Source organism: Acartia tonsa, chromosome 7 (genome assembly GCF_053477335.1).
Source record: "Acartia tonsa isolate MP-2025a chromosome 7, ASM5347733v1, whole genome shotgun sequence".
In the NCBI taxonomy this organism is placed as follows: Eukaryota; Metazoa; Arthropoda; class Copepoda; order Calanoida; family Acartiidae; genus Acartia; species Acartia tonsa.
This window is the reverse complement of record NC_137266.1, coordinates 24143760-24161159: the sequence shown is the minus strand read 5'-3', so window position 1 is coordinate 24161159 and position 17400 is coordinate 24143760. Positions and strand designations below refer to the sequence as shown.

The window sequence follows — 17400 nt, the reverse complement described above, 5'->3', positions numbered from 1 at the left end:
TTTTCTACAATGTAGTTTTAAAAATATCAAGACTTGAAAATCATGTTTTTTTATATATGCAACTTATATGGCCACTTTTCTCACAAAAACAGCATGATGAATACTTTGGTGGTGCCTAATCGAATGCTATTTATTGTAATACAAAATTATATATGCTAGATGGCATTCTTGTAACTTATGCCTTTTAAAATGCACTTCATGCAACTATCCCTTTAGATTTAATGACAAATCACACTTTTTTATACTAAATTAAGAATTAGGTATATTGTTTTGATTTTTAAAAAAGCATACTTTAAAATTCTAAGTTTCAGATGTAAGATGTTAAAGTTCTCCTATTATAACTTTTTCCTCCTACTTGGCTTGGTTTCTGCCAATTTTTCAGATCAGGTAACTATGACGGGTAGACGATTATAGGGGGGGGGGGGGGGGGGTTAATGCAACCATCTCGTAATCAATGATTAAATAGCACTTAGAATTCGAATTTCTATCTGAAATTTTTCTTGAGTAATTCTTGGTAGGTCTATTTTCCCTAAATCGAACAAAAAGTTGGAAAAGTAACGGCTGGCAGCTCAGCCGTTTAGCCGTTTTTTTCAGGACAAATTCATCATTAAATACATAGGAATCAACTTTTTAAAACATATTTTTGGTTTAATTCTTGTTAAATGATAGCAATAACCATTTTTAAAAATTTCTAGTACCTAATGCTACCGGCTAGAACCGTTAGATAAGGTTTTTGAGCGTCAAAAAGTATTATGTGGAGATAGTTTTCGTGACTAATTTCCTCTTAAAGGGTGAATATAGGTTCAATATGATATGAGCTTATATGAAAGGTGCCATTTCATACTTTTAGAATATCTATGCCAAATTATAAAATTCAAAAAAATCCTTAAGTAGATTTTGCAATTTTCTGTTTCAATTGAACATATGATAAATCAGATTGACGACAAACCATTTATTTTAGCCCTTTACAAGACTTTTTTTTGACTATTTTGCTTAAGTTTGATTGACTATTACAATGGCACGCATCTTAAATGATAATTTAAATGTTTATTATTTTAGATTATATACTCTTTTATTCAATTTTTAAAAAGCATAAAAATAACTTGCGTTAAAGTGTGCCAGGATTATTGACTAGGGTAAATAATACGTCTTAAAGTTTATTTTCTGTACAAAGATCATTGATTAATTCTGGAAGATATAAATACCCTCAAGTACGCATTTTCAACACACACACACACGAACCTTAAAAAAACAGGGATTTGAAATCATTCTTTCTCCAAGAAAATTTTATTGATTATTTTTTTTTACTATTTACATTATTTGATGTTTTTTTTTTAACTTTTAATATTTTACTTTATATATTTTGTATGAAGGTAGAAGATGGGTATATTTACCCCTGATTAATTGGTTTCCACATTATTATGACTATCCTTTAACAAAAGCATTTTAATTCAACCTTGCTACGAAGCCTTGTGTGATGCTAGGGTGTTTGAGTTCTTAGGGAACCACACTAATTACATAATATTATCTTCAGTTAGACAGGTTTTAAGCTATAAACAGACTTATACAATTAGATATGTCAATATCTTTAAGTTATTTATAATCTATGGAATGGCATGTTTTTTTTGAGCCCATATCATATTCAACCTATATTCGCCCTTTAAGGCGTTACTTTTCCAACTTTTTGTTCAATTTAGGGAAAATAGACCTACCAAGAATTACTCAAGAAAAATTTCAGATCGAAATTCGAATTCTAAGTGCTATTTAATCATTGATTACGAGATGGTTGCATTACCCCCCCCCCCCCCCCTCTTCTTTATTTTTAGTTGAAGGATAGGGGAGAGTGAGGTTTAATTTAGTTAAATATTATTGTGATGATGGAAAAACTGAGGGTGGTATTACTAATTTTAAAGGGTTTTCTAAAATGATACAAAAATGTAAAAACTAATACTTGAATCATTAGAAGTTTAAAATTTGAGAACTTTTAAGCATTTGCTTAATAACGTTGTTTATCTTAAAAGTTCCGCGATTGTTGAAAGTAAAAATAATTTAATAAATATGATTTTAATTGTTTTGTTGAATTTTAATATACATTAATTTGTAGCATTTATTCTTAAGCTAAGATTTTTGATACTTGTAAAAGTATTATTTCTCTAACTAGTCATTTATTAACTTCTCTAGTCTGGTCGTTTATTCAAAAATCTAATCTACATTATTATTTTTTGCTCAATACAAATTCTTTTTTTAGTCAGAATTTGAAGATTTTGATGTTGAAAGTTTTATTCATGGAAGTATTCAGGTAGGTGTATACTCTGTGCAGTGGTGCTAGCTGCTACTCTTTAATTAGGATATTATTTCCTGTGAAAACTTGGCAATATCCCTTAAAGTGCCTTGTTAAGAACAGAAACACCACAAACATTTTTAAAACTGGGATAGTTGCACACGAAATGCATTTTAACTTAAATTCATTGAACTGCCTAGGTATTTTTCCCTGCTCAATGGTTTTAGCTATATCTAAAGATCTTATGATTGAAAAACTTTTAATTTTCTACCATATAGTTTTTCAAAAAAGTTAATTTAAAAATTTTAAGAGCAAAGATTTTCTATACTTAGTGCCAGTCAGTTTAGGTGTAACATATAGGCATATATAAATTTTAACTTTAAAGAAGATTCCTTTAACATAGGGTTACATTTTTTTAGAGCCTAGAATTCTATGATTATTATTTGGGAGTTAGAATTTCCATTTTTGCATTTTGGTTACATAGTATTAAATGATATTATGGCTGACAATCTGATTTGACATATTTCTATTTTATGTATTTTGTCATCCTTGTTTTTTAATTTTTTTTCTTTTAGGATGGATATAAAGAAAACGAGAACACAGAAAATGAACTTTTTTCCTTCACAAGTGCAAATCAATTTGAGAATAGCGGTGACCAGAATATTAATACTCTAGATAATACAGTGAACTCTGGTTTTAATGCTAATTTTAATGATTTTGATCTTGATCACATACAAAATACCATCTTTGAGAATGAAGATGACTATGAAGAAAAATATAAAGAACCTGTACTAAGAAATTTTCATAACCTTGACTTGCAAAATTTTGAGGACAGTGAGAAAATCTCAAATGATTTTGCTGCAACTAATAAGGATAATCAATTCAGTCCAGATAATTATCAAGTGGAAAGCTTTAATTCTAACAACTTTGATATTTTTGACATTGAAAGCAGTTTGATTGATGGTAGCTTTGAAGAAGACACTTCAAAGGTTTCATTCAACAGTGAAAACTATTTACATCTTGGCAGTGAAGAAAATTCAGTTGAAAATATAAAACTTGATATTAAAAATTTTCCTTTTCATGGCTCTAACAATAATTTTGAGACTCTTATCAATGAAGACAACAAAATTATAAATATTGAAAATATAGAAGACTATGAAGAAACCTACAAAGAGCATAAACTGTCAGCTGCTTCCCTATACTATGAGGATATTAAATCAGGACAAGACATATTCAGTCTAGATGAATATGGTGATTTTAATCTAAATACTATATCTGATACAAGTGGAATCCTCAACGTTAATGACCATTTTGGTGCTGATGAATTTGATGATCTACAATTTCATGATATTGCCGAAATCAATGAGAACAAGGAAACTACCATACCTGATTTTAATGAAGAACACAACAAGAATCATGATGCTGATACTCAAATAAGTAATAGTGATGCTATCATTGAAGATTTTAATCAAAATTTCCATGCAGCTAGTCTTCAAATAGAAAATGGTTCAAGGGACATAGACATTAACACTTTGAAGAATTTTGAGGGAACTAATTATGCGTCTGATAAAGAGGTGAGAATATCTTGAATATTTATTCATCATTTGTATTACAGACTGTTATCCGTGGATTGCAACCTTTTATCGCTAACAGGAAGTCCATAATTATGTCATTTTAAAACCTATTTTTTGCTTTTTCTCCCCAAATTAGAGTTAAAACTAAACTTTTTACCATATTATGATGAACTACCTCACATACAGATTGAACCACGAAAAAGAATTTTTTTAGCATTTGCAGCCCATATTTCTCAATAAATAATTAAAAAATCTACATGTCCTTGTTCTCTATACATTTCCACACAACCACATATAAAAAACTTTATTTACCTCAATTAACACCGGAGATTTTTAGAGCTAAAGTTTTGAAAAAGTGACTGAGCAAAAAGTAACTTTTAACATGAAACGACTTTTCTATCATTTAGGTAGAAATCCTTTTACTTTTGTTACTAACAGAAACTTTATAAAAAAAAGAAATAAAAATTTAGGTTTTAAGTTAAAAGCATTTTTTACACATATTTTTGAGTCTTTTTAGTCTAATGATATTTTGAAAAACTTGCTTATTAGGCAAAATTGTTTTAGATTAAAAAAACAAATAAATCTTTATGAATATACCAGGAAAATTGTTACAATTTTGATAAGACTTCTCTACAACTTTCAATGTTCATATGTCCAATGCTTAATTTTAAAGATTTGCTTTTAGGATGTCTTCATCCTTGTTTCCTTTAATTTCTCTAGTTCTTACACATTTCTTTAAAGATCTTTTTGCGATTTTATTGTTGTTATTAAATAGAAATTTATTTTTAGGCAGAAATTCCAGATTTTGATCTTGAAAATTCTTTTAATGGAAACATTGAGGTAATTTTATACGTTTTAGCTTTAATTAGGTTATGATAAACTGTCAACTTTTCATTAGAAAACAGAGCAAAATTACAAAAAAATATTATTCAGATGCCGAATATCAAATTGATTAGCAAAGGCTTAATAAACTTATTTATGTTGTGTTACTCTTGTTCTAATGATTTCTAATAGGGGGGGGGGGGGGGGGTTAATGCAACCATCTCGTAATCAATGATTAAATGGCACTGAAATCTGAAATTTTGCATTAATAATCCTTGGTAGGTCTATTTTCCCTAATTAAACAAAAAGTTGGAAAAGTAACAGCAAACGGCTGGCGGCTCAGCCGTTTTGCCAATTTTTACCTTTCTTAAGAGCAAAATAGTCACGAAACCAATCTCCACATAATACTTTTTGTCGCTCAAAAACCATATCAAACGGTTCTAGCCGGTAGCTGTTGTTACTTGAAATTTAGAAAATGGCTATTGCTAGGTATCATTTAACATGAATTAAACCAAAAATATGTTTTTAAAAGTTGATTCCTACGTATAGGGGGGGTTTTTAATGCAACCATCTCGTAATCAGTGAGCAAATAGCACTTACAATTCGAATTTTGATCTGAAATTTTGCATGAGTAATACTTGGTAGGTCTATTTTCCCTAAATCGAACAAAAAGTTGAAAAAGTAACGGCTAACGGCTCAGCCGTTTATCCGTTTTTTGGCTATTTTTAGGGCAAATCTGCCATAAATTATGTAGGAATCAACTTTTTGAAACATATTTTTGCTTTAAATCATGTGAAATGATACAAAAAAAAACATTTTTAGATTTCTAGTACCAGCAACTAGCGGCTAGAACCGTTTGAAAACGTTTTGGAGCAGCATAGAGTATTATGTGGAGATAGGTTTCGTGATGATTTCTCTTGAAAATCAGGGAGGAAGGGAGGGGACAATGGGCAATTAATTCAATTTTATAGTTGTGACACTTTAAGGTTGAAAAACCAGATAATTCCAGATAAAACGAGTATTTCTGATAGTGCAACTTTTATTGGAAATTTATTCATTTTTTAATTATTTTTAATTCAAAATGCACCATCCCCCAAATTCTACTTTACTAAAAGCCTCTGATTATCAAGATAAAGAACTTGGTAGCAATTCATTTACTAAAGAATATTAGTTTTAGAATTTAGCGGAGAAAAATAGCATAAAACCATCTTAAGATTTTAATGATAAAAACAGTCTAAAAGGATTTCAGGAGCTTTATGTAGAAAATGTAGAACTTAATCGGATCGGTAACCAAATTCTTAAGCTATATATAAACAAAACTTGCTACTTTTTATTGGATATTAGCGCAGCTTACTATTTATATGCGTATGAGCATGTTATAAATGGACGTACGGATTTTCTAGTGACAATTGAGTTTTTATGGTTTCTAAATCGTAATAAATAATAAACAAGAATCAGTTAAAACAATTGTATTAAAAATTATTAAAATAACAACAAATTCTACTTAAATAATACATATATGTATATATCATATCACAATAGAATTGTTAGGTAAATATAAAACAATTGAATCAAAAATGATTTATGGGTATAGTCCTATTCGTGGCAACACCCCTTAAGGGGCGATTCGTCGTATTTTCAAAATTGTTTGGGGCTGGAAATAGGAGAAAAGCTACTGTGAAAATACAAAGAAACTCCCCTTAAGAGGTGTTGTCACGAAAGGGGCTACCCTGATTTAATTACAACAAAATAATAAATAAAAATAAAATCAATTAGATTAACTTTTTAAAATCTAAAAAAATTGTCAGTTTAAGACGTACCAACACAGTTACACACACTAGGTATAAACAAAATAACTTGATTAAAATTTGTTTATGAATAAAAAAGGTTGCAGAATAGAATGTCTCAAGGATATTTTTAGTTTTGTATTTAGATTTATGGTTCTAATTCTTAATTATATTTGGTCTAGTTACAAAAAATTTACTTTTTATTGATAAAGTCTTAATAAAACATATTTTGGAAAGTATCAGATAAAACAAATTGATAAAAGTAAAATAAACTTCTAAATGTCCCCCTTTAAAATAAAATTAAACAAGGATGACAACATCCATAAAAGCGAAGCTCTGAAATGGAAGGACAAACGAATATTAACACTTGTAGATTGTCAGAACTGAATTAGCAGAATATTAATGCTTCAGTACAAACAATATTGTAAGTAAATTTGTTGCAAAACTGCATAAATAGATAATACTGTTTAAGGACATACTTAAATTTTTAGGACTTGTTTATAGAGATGCTTTGCTTATAACATTGTACCTTATTGTAATAGAAATCAGTTTTCAAAAAATCTGAAAAATCGGATAATTTGTTATCAAAAAAGTTAAAAATCGACATGTTTCAAATGGATGTATGGACATTCCGGTATTGATTATAGGGTTGCTACGCTTTCTAAATTGTACCGAACTATTACAGGAATCATCATGCAAAGTTTGGAATCAATAGGACAATTCTAACCTGTTTAAATAAACGAAAAGAGCTAACTCTCTGTGACTGAGGCACGGACGGACCGACCGTAATCATAGAAAAGCTTCGCTTAAAAAAAAAAAAAATTATGTAAATGTCAAACTACGGACCACCCCTACACGCTGCAGATACCCTCCGTGATGTAACTTAAATTCTTTCTTGCACGTTCGCACCATATCAATAACTTCTTCTTTGAGGAAAGTTAATTTTCTCTTTGTTAGTCATCTGAAATAAATATTTTTTTTAGTATTTATAGGCTTAACTGAAAGGCAAAAATATTAATTCGGCACTAATATAAATACCAATGAAATCATTACCTACTGCTACCTAGTTAAACAAGGATGACAACATCCATAAAAGCGAAGCACTGAAACGGTAGGACAAACGGACATTAATACTTGTATATTGTCAGAACTGAATAATTAGAATATAAATGTATAAGAGTCAAAGTAAAATTCTAAGTAAATTTTTTTTTAAACTGATTGATACAGGATAATGTTTATGGACATACTTACATTTTTAGGACTTTATTATAGAGTTGCTTTGCTTATAACATTATACTTTGTTGTCCCAGGAATCAATATACCAAAATTCAGATCAATCGGATGATTAAATCACATAAAAATTTGTTGTTAAAAAAGTAAAAAATCAACATGTTTAAAATTGACGTACGGACATTTTGGTGATGATTATAGAGTTGCTACGCTTTCTAAAACGTACCTAACTACTAAAGGAATCACCATGCAAAATTTGAAATCGATAGGACAATTCTAACATGTCAAAATTAATGAAAAAAGCTATCCGTTACGGACGGACCGACCCTAATTATAGAAAAGCTTCGCTTTTAAAAACCATAACTGGAAATTACTTTTGGATATAGTCCCTTTCGTAACATCGCACCATATGGGGCGATTCTTCGTATTTTTCACAGTAGCTTTTTTCCTATTTATAGCCCATGCGGGAGGCTCTAACCCAACGGGCCATTACCTAACCCTGTGGGGCAATCATCTAACCCAATAAAACCTAACCTAACCTAGCCTAACCTAAAATAACCTATAAAAAGCCATTTTAAAAATACGAAGAATAGCCCCATATGGGGCGATGTTACATAAGGGACTATTCACTATTCCCTTACTTTTCTCAAAATTAGGTACCTAATAAGAATGAAATGATAACCGAAAAGCAATCTTCTAATTGTTAATAATTAGTGGCAAAGGTACAGTATGATTAAAAATGTCAATCTGTATGTCTTTCCCTTCCTAACATTCCATTAATTACAACATATTTTCTTAATATTTAAATTTCTATGCTTTGGTAGTATAAATGTAGTAAAAAATGTATATATACCGTAACCATTTTGTTGTTCTCCTGGAAACCTAGGCAGTATCACATTTTCTGCTTGTTTGCATTTTATACAAGATTTCATCTGAAAAATATTAAAGATTCTTATAGAGTTGCTTCGTTTTCCAAGTCATACCTAATTGTTATAGAAATCATCATGTAAAGTTTTAAATCGATAGGACAATTCTAATCTGTTTAATTTAACAAAATGAGCTAACCGTAATGGACAGACGTACGGACAGACCAACCCTTAAATTATAAAAAGCTTCGCTTTTAAATTTTTTATAAAATCATCACTAGAATAAATTTTATCTTGTATGTAATGCCCTCTAAAATGGAGAACTATATCAACATACAAAAAACGTATTACTATATATAAAAGGATACAAATATTATATTATATCTTGTCAATAAAACATTTGAAAAAGGAAACCAAAAATCGCAACGTGTCACTAAATTTTTAAAGTAAAAGTTTCTGTCTGTTTGTTTATTGTTTACATTTTTATTATTGCGCTAGTTTTTATAAGAATGCCCCGTCATGTTGCATGATTTCTCGTGACGTCATTCATATTTTAGTCCCCAAAGTCAGTCAGAAACTGCTAAATTCATGCACATTCCCTTTAAGCCAGTCCCCAAAGTCTGAGACTCCTAAAATATGAATATTCGATCCATTGTCCCCTCCCTTCCTCCCTGCTTGAAAATAGTTTTAAAACTGGCTAAACTGCTGAGCCGCCAGCCGTTAGCATTTACTTTTCCAACTTTTTGTTCAATTTAGGGAAAATAGACCTACCAAGGATTACTCATGAAAAATTTCAGATAGAAATTCGAATTTTAAGTGCCATTTAATCATTGATTATGAGATGGTTGCATTAACCCCCCCCCCCCCCCTTAATGATGAATATGACCTGAAAATAGACAAAAAACGGCTAAACGGCTGAGCCGCCAGCCGTTACTTTTTCCAACTTTTTGTTCGATTTAAGGAAAATAGACCTACCAAGGATTACTCATGAAAAATTTCAGATAGAAATTCGAATTTTAAGTGCCATTTAATCATTGATTATGAGATGGTTGCATTAAACCCCCCCCCCCCCCCCCCCATTGATTATTGCTGCACTACTTCTGAACTAAGTTTTTGTATTTATTATAAATTTTGTTATAGGATGGTTACAAAGAAAGTGGTAATGCAGCAAATGAAATTTTTCCCTCAAGTGCAAATGAATATGAAAGCTTTAAGTATAGTGGTGACCTGACTGATATTACTCTAGAGAATACAGTGAACTCTGGTTTTAATGCTAATTTTAGTGATTTTAATCTTAATCACATACAAAATACTATATTTGAGAATGAAGATAACTATGAAGAAAAATATAAAGAACCTGTGCTTAGAAATTTCCATAATCTTGACTTGCAAAGTGTTGAAGACAGTGAGTCCATCACAAATGATTTTGCAGCAACTAATGAGGATAATCTATTCAGTCCAGATAATTATCAAGTGGAAAGCTTTAATTCTAACAACTTTGATATTTTTGACATTGAAAGCAGTTTGATTGATGGCAGCTTTGAAGAAGATTCATTTGAAAATGTAAAACTAGAAATCACAAATTTTCCTTTTCAAGGCTCTAACAATAATTTTGAGGCTCTTGTCAATGAAGAAAATAAGATTATAAACATTGAAAATATAGAAGACTATGAAGAAACCTACAAAGATTATGAACTGCCAGCTCCTTCCCTATACTATGAGGATATTGAATCAGGTCAAGACCTTTTCAGCCCAGATGAATATGGTGATTTTAATCTTAATGCCATGCCTGAAGCAAGTGAAAGCCTAAACATTTATGACCCTTTTGAATCTGATGAATTTAATGATTTACAATTTCAAAATATTGCTGAAACTAATGTGAATAAGGAAACTACCATACCTGATTTTCACCTAGATAATGTTTATAATAATGAAAATATAGAAAACTATGAAGAAACCTACAAAGAGCATAAACTGCCAGCTGCTTCCCTATACTATGAGGATATTGAATCAGGTCAAGATCTTTTCAGCCCAGATGAATATGGCAATTTTAATCTTAATGCCATGCCTGAAGCAAGTGAAAGCCTAAACATTTATGACCCTTTTGAATCTGATGAATTAAATGATTTACAAATCCATAACATTTCTGAAACCTATGTGAATAAGGAAACTACCCTAACTGATTTCAATGAAGAGCTCAACAATGAGCATGATGTTGATACTCAATTAAATATTAGTGATGCAGCTAGTCCTGAAATTGAAGATGGTATAAGAGACATAGACATTAACACTTTAGAGAATTTTGAGGCAACTAACTCTGCGTCTGAGGTAAGAATATCAGGAATATTTTTTAGTAGCGAAGCTACTCTATAATTTGAAATGTCCGTCCGTCCGTCTGAGACAGAAAAGTGGAAACGTGATTTTCTCGGCTCCTATAAAAGACAAAGAGCTGAAAATTAATTATGTTAACAGTCTTCATATTTTCACCAAGTTTCATTAAGATTCGTCAGTTGGTTCGGGTGCTAGATCGATTCCTACATTTTTAAGTTTTCGTGATTTTCTCAACTCCTATTTAACATGGACGGCTGAAATTTAATACTTTCATATTCTGATTACTTTTATTAAGTTTTATCAAGATTTGCTTATTGGTTGGGGTGCTAGTTCGATTCCTAGATTTTTAGATAGACGGCTGCTATTTTTAGGGATTAAATAAGTTCATAATTTACATATCCCCTCAAAGTTTCATTAAGATTTGCTAATTTGCTGAGGTGCTAGATCGATTCCTGGATTTTCACGTTATAAATCTTACAAGGTTTTGTGATTTTTTTAATTCAATGTTGTTTTTTTTTATAAAACTGCAATCAAGTTAATTTTTTTCCGGATATTCATCTCTAATTTTTTTAGCTTTGCTACTTATGGATGTTGGCATCCTTGTTTTCCCTTTGTATTTTGGAATTTTGTTTGTGGATAGCAGCTCTATGATCGTTGACAGGAATTCTGTAGGTCAATTTAAAACCTATTTTTAAAAAAATTATGGTAGTATTCTATTGATATGATTTTCTTGTTATACTGTCCCTTTTAGATCTGATTATGTACAGTAGTATCCAAGAGTCTTAGTCTTAATCAAAAACTAATCTTGTTTAAAGTATGATACCTAAAAGTCAGTGTTGTAAGCAAAGAAATTAACTAATTAATTTTTACATGCTATTTTATTTATACTTATTTAAGTGTCAATGTCTGTCTGTTTTACTGTCTGTTTTTTACCTTTGCTTTTAAGGATGGTGTCATCCTTGTTTTAGGTTATGCTAAATTGTCAACTTTTATTTAAAAAAATAGAGCAAAAATTAAATATAATTTAGATATGTCAATTGATGTATTCAATGATTGACAAAGGCTTTGATTAGAATTTATCACTGTTTTGTTACTCGTGGTACTAATAATTTATCGTTGCAATACTTCTGGTCTATGTTTTTATAATATATAATTTTTTAAAGCGATCTTTTCTATATTAAGGTTCTGTCCGCACATACATAACGTTTAGCTCTCTTTGTTAATTGATTTCAAACTATCAATAATGATTCATGAAACAAAGGGGGGGGGGTAGTTTGTACACTTATAGGAAATGAAATTCAGCATTAAATTTTGGGTGAGACGTGTGGGCTTGTTTTTATTGTTATCAGCCTAATTTTTTTTTTGTAAAATCTCTTATATCACTGGATGTACACGGAAAACTTTGAAATTCTAGGGGCTAAAAAAGACCCAACAAAACACTAAAAATATGAGTTCTGAGCTTATTTTTAAAGATATCAACCTAATAAGATAACTGAACTGAGTAACCATTACACATTTCATATAAAAAAAAAATTTTTTAACATAACCGAATTAAGTAACCATTACACATTTCATTTTGGGACTTTCATTTTAGCGGCTTCTGGAGCAAAAGATCCCCCAAAATACAAAAAAATATGAGTTCTGAGCTTATTTTTAAAGATATCAACCCGATTTTTAAAAAATCTGTTGTGGCTACGTAGTTTATTATGTGAAAGAAGTTTTCATTAAAGATTCAGCTTAATATCTTTAAATATAAGGTCAGAACTAACATTTTTAGTTTTTGTGGGTCTTTTGCCCCACTAGCCCCTAGAAGGAAATGTGTAATGGTTACTTAGTTCAGTTATTTTTAAAAAGTTTTCTTTAAAAAAATCAGGTTGATATCTTTAAATATAAGCTCAGAACTCATATTTTTAGTGTTTTGAGGGGTCTATTGCTCCACTAGCTCCTAGAAGGAAAGTCCTAAAAAAATGTGTATTGGTTACTTAGTTCGATTATGTTAAAGAAGTTTTTTTAAACCAATCAGGTTGGTATCTTTAAAAATAAGCTCAGAACTCCTATTTTTAGTTTTTGGGAGTCTTTTGCTCCACAAGCCCCCAGAAGGAAAGTTCCAAAAAGAAATGTGTAATGATACCTTGTTTAGTTATTTTAAAAAATCAGGTTGATATCTTTAAAAAAAAGCTCAGAACTCCTATTTTTAGTTTTGGGGGGTCTTTTGCTCCACAAGCCCCCAGAAGGAAAGTTCCAAAATGAAATGTGTAATGTTACCTTGTTTAGTTATTCTAAAAAAGTTTTCTTTAAAAAAATCAGGTTGATATCTTTAAATATAAGCTCAGAACTCATATTTTTAGTGTTTTGAGGGGTCTATTGCTCCACTAGCTCCTAGAAGGAAAGTCCTAAAAAAATGTGTATTGGTTACTTAGTTCGATTATGTTAAAGAAGTTTTCTTAAACCAATCAGGTTGGTATCTTTAAAAATAAGCTCAGAACTCCTATTTTTAGTTTTTGGGAGTCTTTTGCTCCACAAGCCCCCAGAAGGAAAGTTCCAAAAAGAAATGTGTAATGATACCTTGTTTAGTTATTTTTAAAAAATCAGGTTGATATCTTTAAAAATAAGCTCAGAACTCCTATTTTTAGTTTTGGGGGGTCTTTTGCTCCACAAGCCCCCAGAAGGAAAGTTCCAAAATTAAAGGTGTAATGTTACCTTGTTTAGTTATTCTAAAAAAGTTTTCTTTAAAAAAATCAGGTTGATATCTTTCAAAATAAGCTCAGAACTCCTATTTTTAGTTTTGAGGGTCATTTCTCAACAAGCCTCTTGAAGGAAAGTCCCAAAATGAAATGTGTAAAGGTTACCTAGTTCAGTCATTTTTAAAAAGTTTTCTTTAAAAAAATCAGGTTGATATCTTTAAAATTAAGCACATAACTCCTATTTTTAGTTTTGGGGGTCTTTTGCTCCACAAGTCCCCAGAAGGAAAGTCCCAAAATGAAATGTGTAATGATTACTTAGTTCAGTTATTTTTAAAAGTTTTCTTTTAAAAAATCAGGTTGATATCTTTAAAAATAAGCTCAGGATTTATATTTTTATTGTTTTGGGGGGTCTTTAGCCCCTAGAAGGTAAGTGCCGAAATTCAATTATCAAAGTGTACATCCAGTCATATAAGAGATTTTACAAAAAGAATTAAGTTGATAACTATAAAACAAGCCCACATGTCCCTCCCAAAATTTGATACTGAATACCATTTCCTATAAGTGTACACCCCCCCCCCTCTTAGCTATAACAACTTAAAAAATTTTTTTGGAAGGTATATAATTTCCCATTAATTTGAATTAAGAACAATGATTCCTATAATCTATAATATTTTGAGGGAATATATTCCTGCCTATTTTGTGGGACAATGATTTTAAAAAGATATCAGTTTCAACATTAAAAATAATTTTGTGTTTATATATTCTTTTTTTTAAGGATGGTTATAAAGAAATTGGTAATACTGCAAATGAAATTTTTCCCCCAAGTGCAAATGAATATGAAAGCTTCAAGAATATTGACCTGAACGATTTTCACCTAGATAATGAGGATAATCTATTCAGCCCAGATAATTATCAAGTGGAAAGCTCTAATTCTAACAACTTAGATATTGAAGATCTTTTCAGCCCAGATGAATATGGTGATTTTAATTTAAATACCTTACCTGATGCAAGTGAAAGCCTACACATTAATGACCCTTTTGATTCAGATGAATTCAATGATTTACAATTCCAAAATATTGCTGAAACTAATGTGAATAAGGAAACTACCATACCTGATTTTTACCTAGATAATGTTAATAATAATGAAATTATAGAAAACCATAAAGAAACCTACAAAGAGCATAAACTGTCAGCTGCTTCCCTATACTATGAGGATATTGAATCAGGTCAAGACCTTTTCAGCCCAGATGGATATGGTGATTTTAATTTAAATACCATACCTGAAGCAAGTGAAAGCCTACACATTAATGACCCTTTTGATTCAGATAAATTCAATGATTTACAATTCCAAAATACTGCTGAAACTAATGTGAATAAGGAAACTACCATACCTGATTTTCACCTAGATAATATTTATAATAATGAAAATATAGAAGACTATAAAGAAACCTACAAAGAGCATAAACTGCCAGCTGCTTCCCTATACTTTGAGGATATTGAATCAGGTCAAGACCTTTTCAGCCCAGATGAATATAATGATTTTAATTTAAATACCATATCAGATACAAGTGAAAGCCTAAACATTATTGACCCATTTCAATCTGATGAATTTAATAATTTATTCTTCAATGAAGAAAACAACAAGGCTGCTTCCCTATACTATGAGGATATTGAATCAGGTCAAGATCTTTTCAGTCTAGATGAATATGGTGATTTTAATCTTAATGCTATACCTGAAGCAAGTGAAAGTCTAAACATTAATGACCCTTTTGATTCTGATGAATTCAATGATTTACAATTCCAAAATATTGCTGAAACTAATGTGAATAAGGAAACTACCATACTTGATTTTCACCTAGATAATATTTATAATAATGAAAATATAGAAGACTATGAAGAAACCTACAAAGAGCATAAACTGCCAGCTGCTTCCCTATACCATGAGGATATGGAATCAGGTCAAGACCTTTTCAGCCCAGATGAATATGGTGATTTCAATTTAAATACCATACCTGAAAAAATTGAAAGCCTCAACATTAATGACCCTTTTCAATCTGATGAATTTAATAATTTATTCTTCAATGAAGAACACAACAAAGAGCATGAATCATTATATAGTCTAGTTCATGAGATAGATGTCAATGATAACCAGATTGATGACGTAAATGGACATAATGATGAAAATATATTTGATTCAAGCATTGGCCAAGATTCAAATGACTTGTTTAGTCCTGATGAATTGAATAACTTAAATTTAGAAAATTTCAGTTTATTGAGTTCTATTGACAATTCTTATCTTTCTGGTTATGATAGCACTAACATTGAGGATCAAGATGATTATGATGAAGAATACAAGGATCCATCTCCAGTCATACCTCACAATCTAAATATTAATGAAATCAACTTGGCAAGTATTCATACTAGTTTAAATGAGCATATAATAGATTCTAGTAATCCCGTAGATATTTCAAAACCTTTGAATTATGAGGATTATGGAGATTTTGAAGATTATGATATTGTTGATCTTAACACTGATCTTGATGATTACACCGATCAAGAACTAGAATACTTTAATTCAGAAGAATCAGAATCCTCTAATCCTGAAAAAGATGAAACAAGTAAAGTGGATAATGATTCAATAGAAAAAGCTGAAGCCAGTGAAGATGTTTATGAAACAAGTGAAATAGTTGATGAAGCAAGTGACATAGTTAATGAAGCAAGTGAAGAAGTTGATAAAGCAGCAAGTGAAGATATTGATGAAGTAGCAAGCAAAGAGGTTGATGAAGCAGCAAGCAAAGAGGTTGATGAAGCAGCAAGCAAAGAGGTTGATGAAGCAGCAAGCAAAGAGGTTGATGATGATGAAGCAAGTGTAGAAGTTGTTGATGAGGGAAACGAAGAAGTTGATAATTTTGAGGCACCAAAAAAAACTGAATCTGCTTTGGAGGCACCTTTATCTGAGAATATGGAAACGGACTCTGGGTCTCATAAAGAAGAATCAGATTCTAATGAACTATCAAAGTCTGATAATGAGGAACCCGACATTGATTCTGATGATGGAGAAAATGATGCTGGGGAGGAACTTGACACAGAGTATACTGATAAGGAAACTGAGACAGAGTTTGCTGATGAGGAATCTGACACAGAGTTTGATGATGAGGAACCTGACACAGATTATGCTGATGAGGAACCTAACACAGAGTATGCTGATGAGGAACCTGACACAGAGTATGGTGATGAGGAACCTGATACAGTGTATGCTGATGAGGAACCTGACACAGAGTATGCTGATGAGGAACCTGACACAGAGTATCATGATGAGGAACCTGACACAGAGTATGCTGATGAGGAACCTAACACAGAGTATGCTGATGAGGAACCTGACACAGAGTATGCTGATGAGGAACCTGACACAGAGTATGCTGATGAGGAACCTGACACAGAGTATGCTGATGAGGAACCTGACACAGAGTATGCTGATGAGGAACCTGATACAGTGTATGCTGATGAGGAACCTGACACAGAGTATGCTGATGAGGAACCTGACACAGAGTATCATGATGAGGAACCTGACACAGAGTATGCTGATGAGGAACCTAACACAGAGTATGCTGATGAGGAACCTGACACAGAGTATGCTGATGAGGAACCTGACACAGAGTATGCTGATGAGGAACCTGACACATTGTATCAGTCTAAAACGGTCAAAGAAACTGACTACGTAGTTAAAGAGAAGGGATCAGTTAGCCAGGGATGTTTACTAACTTTCTTTTACTTACGTTGTTTTGATGAAACCAAATGATTTTATTTGAATCAAATTGATTATTG

General features: G+C 31.1%; 1 protein-coding gene and 1 long non-coding RNA gene across 3 annotated transcripts; one reads left to right on the top strand and one right to left on the bottom strand.

Annotated features, from left to right (window-relative positions):
- Positions 1-308: 308 nt before the first annotated feature.
- On the top strand, positions 309-17389 carry LOC145325108 (uncharacterized). 2 transcript variants are annotated; one of them, XM_080167955.1, is made up of 7 exons: positions 309-387; positions 2249-2299; positions 2857-3855; positions 4645-4695; positions 9701-10888; positions 14351-16375; positions 16424-17389. In XM_080167955.1, exons 1-7 carry the CDS (start codon positions 319-321, stop codon positions 17372-17374), a joined length of 5334 nt encoding a protein of 1777 aa, XP_080024081.1. In that variant the 5' UTR covers positions 309-318; the 3' UTR covers positions 17375-17389. The 2 variants fall into 2 exon arrangements, with proteins under 2 accessions (XP_080024081.1, XP_080024080.1); XM_080167954.1 differs by having other exon boundaries at positions 14351-17389.
- LOC145325116 (uncharacterized) lies at positions 6132-8634 on the bottom strand. Its single transcript, XR_013881400.1, has 2 exons — positions 8548-8634; positions 6132-7425 (listed from the first exon to the last, which is right to left on the bottom strand). It is a non-coding gene; the product is annotated as an uncharacterized LOC145325116 (long non-coding RNA).
- Positions 17390-17400: the final 11 nt, after the last annotated feature.

What these genes read in the sequence shown, in the direction of transcription:
- LOC145325108 (XM_080167954.1), top strand. Translation starts at nt 319, where the DNA reads ATGTTAAAGTTCTCCTATTATAACTTTTTCCTCCTACTTGGCTTGGTT. An exon ending in CTGCCAATTTTTCAGATCAG is followed by an intron (nt 388 to 2,248) that starts GTAACTATGACG and finishes TTCTTTTTTTAG; the next exon opens with TCAGAATTTGAAGATTTTGA. An exon ending in TTATTCATGGAAGTATTCAG is followed by an intron (nt 2,300 to 2,856) that starts GTAGGTGTATAC and finishes TTTTTCTTTTAG; the next exon opens with GATGGATATAAAGAAAACGA.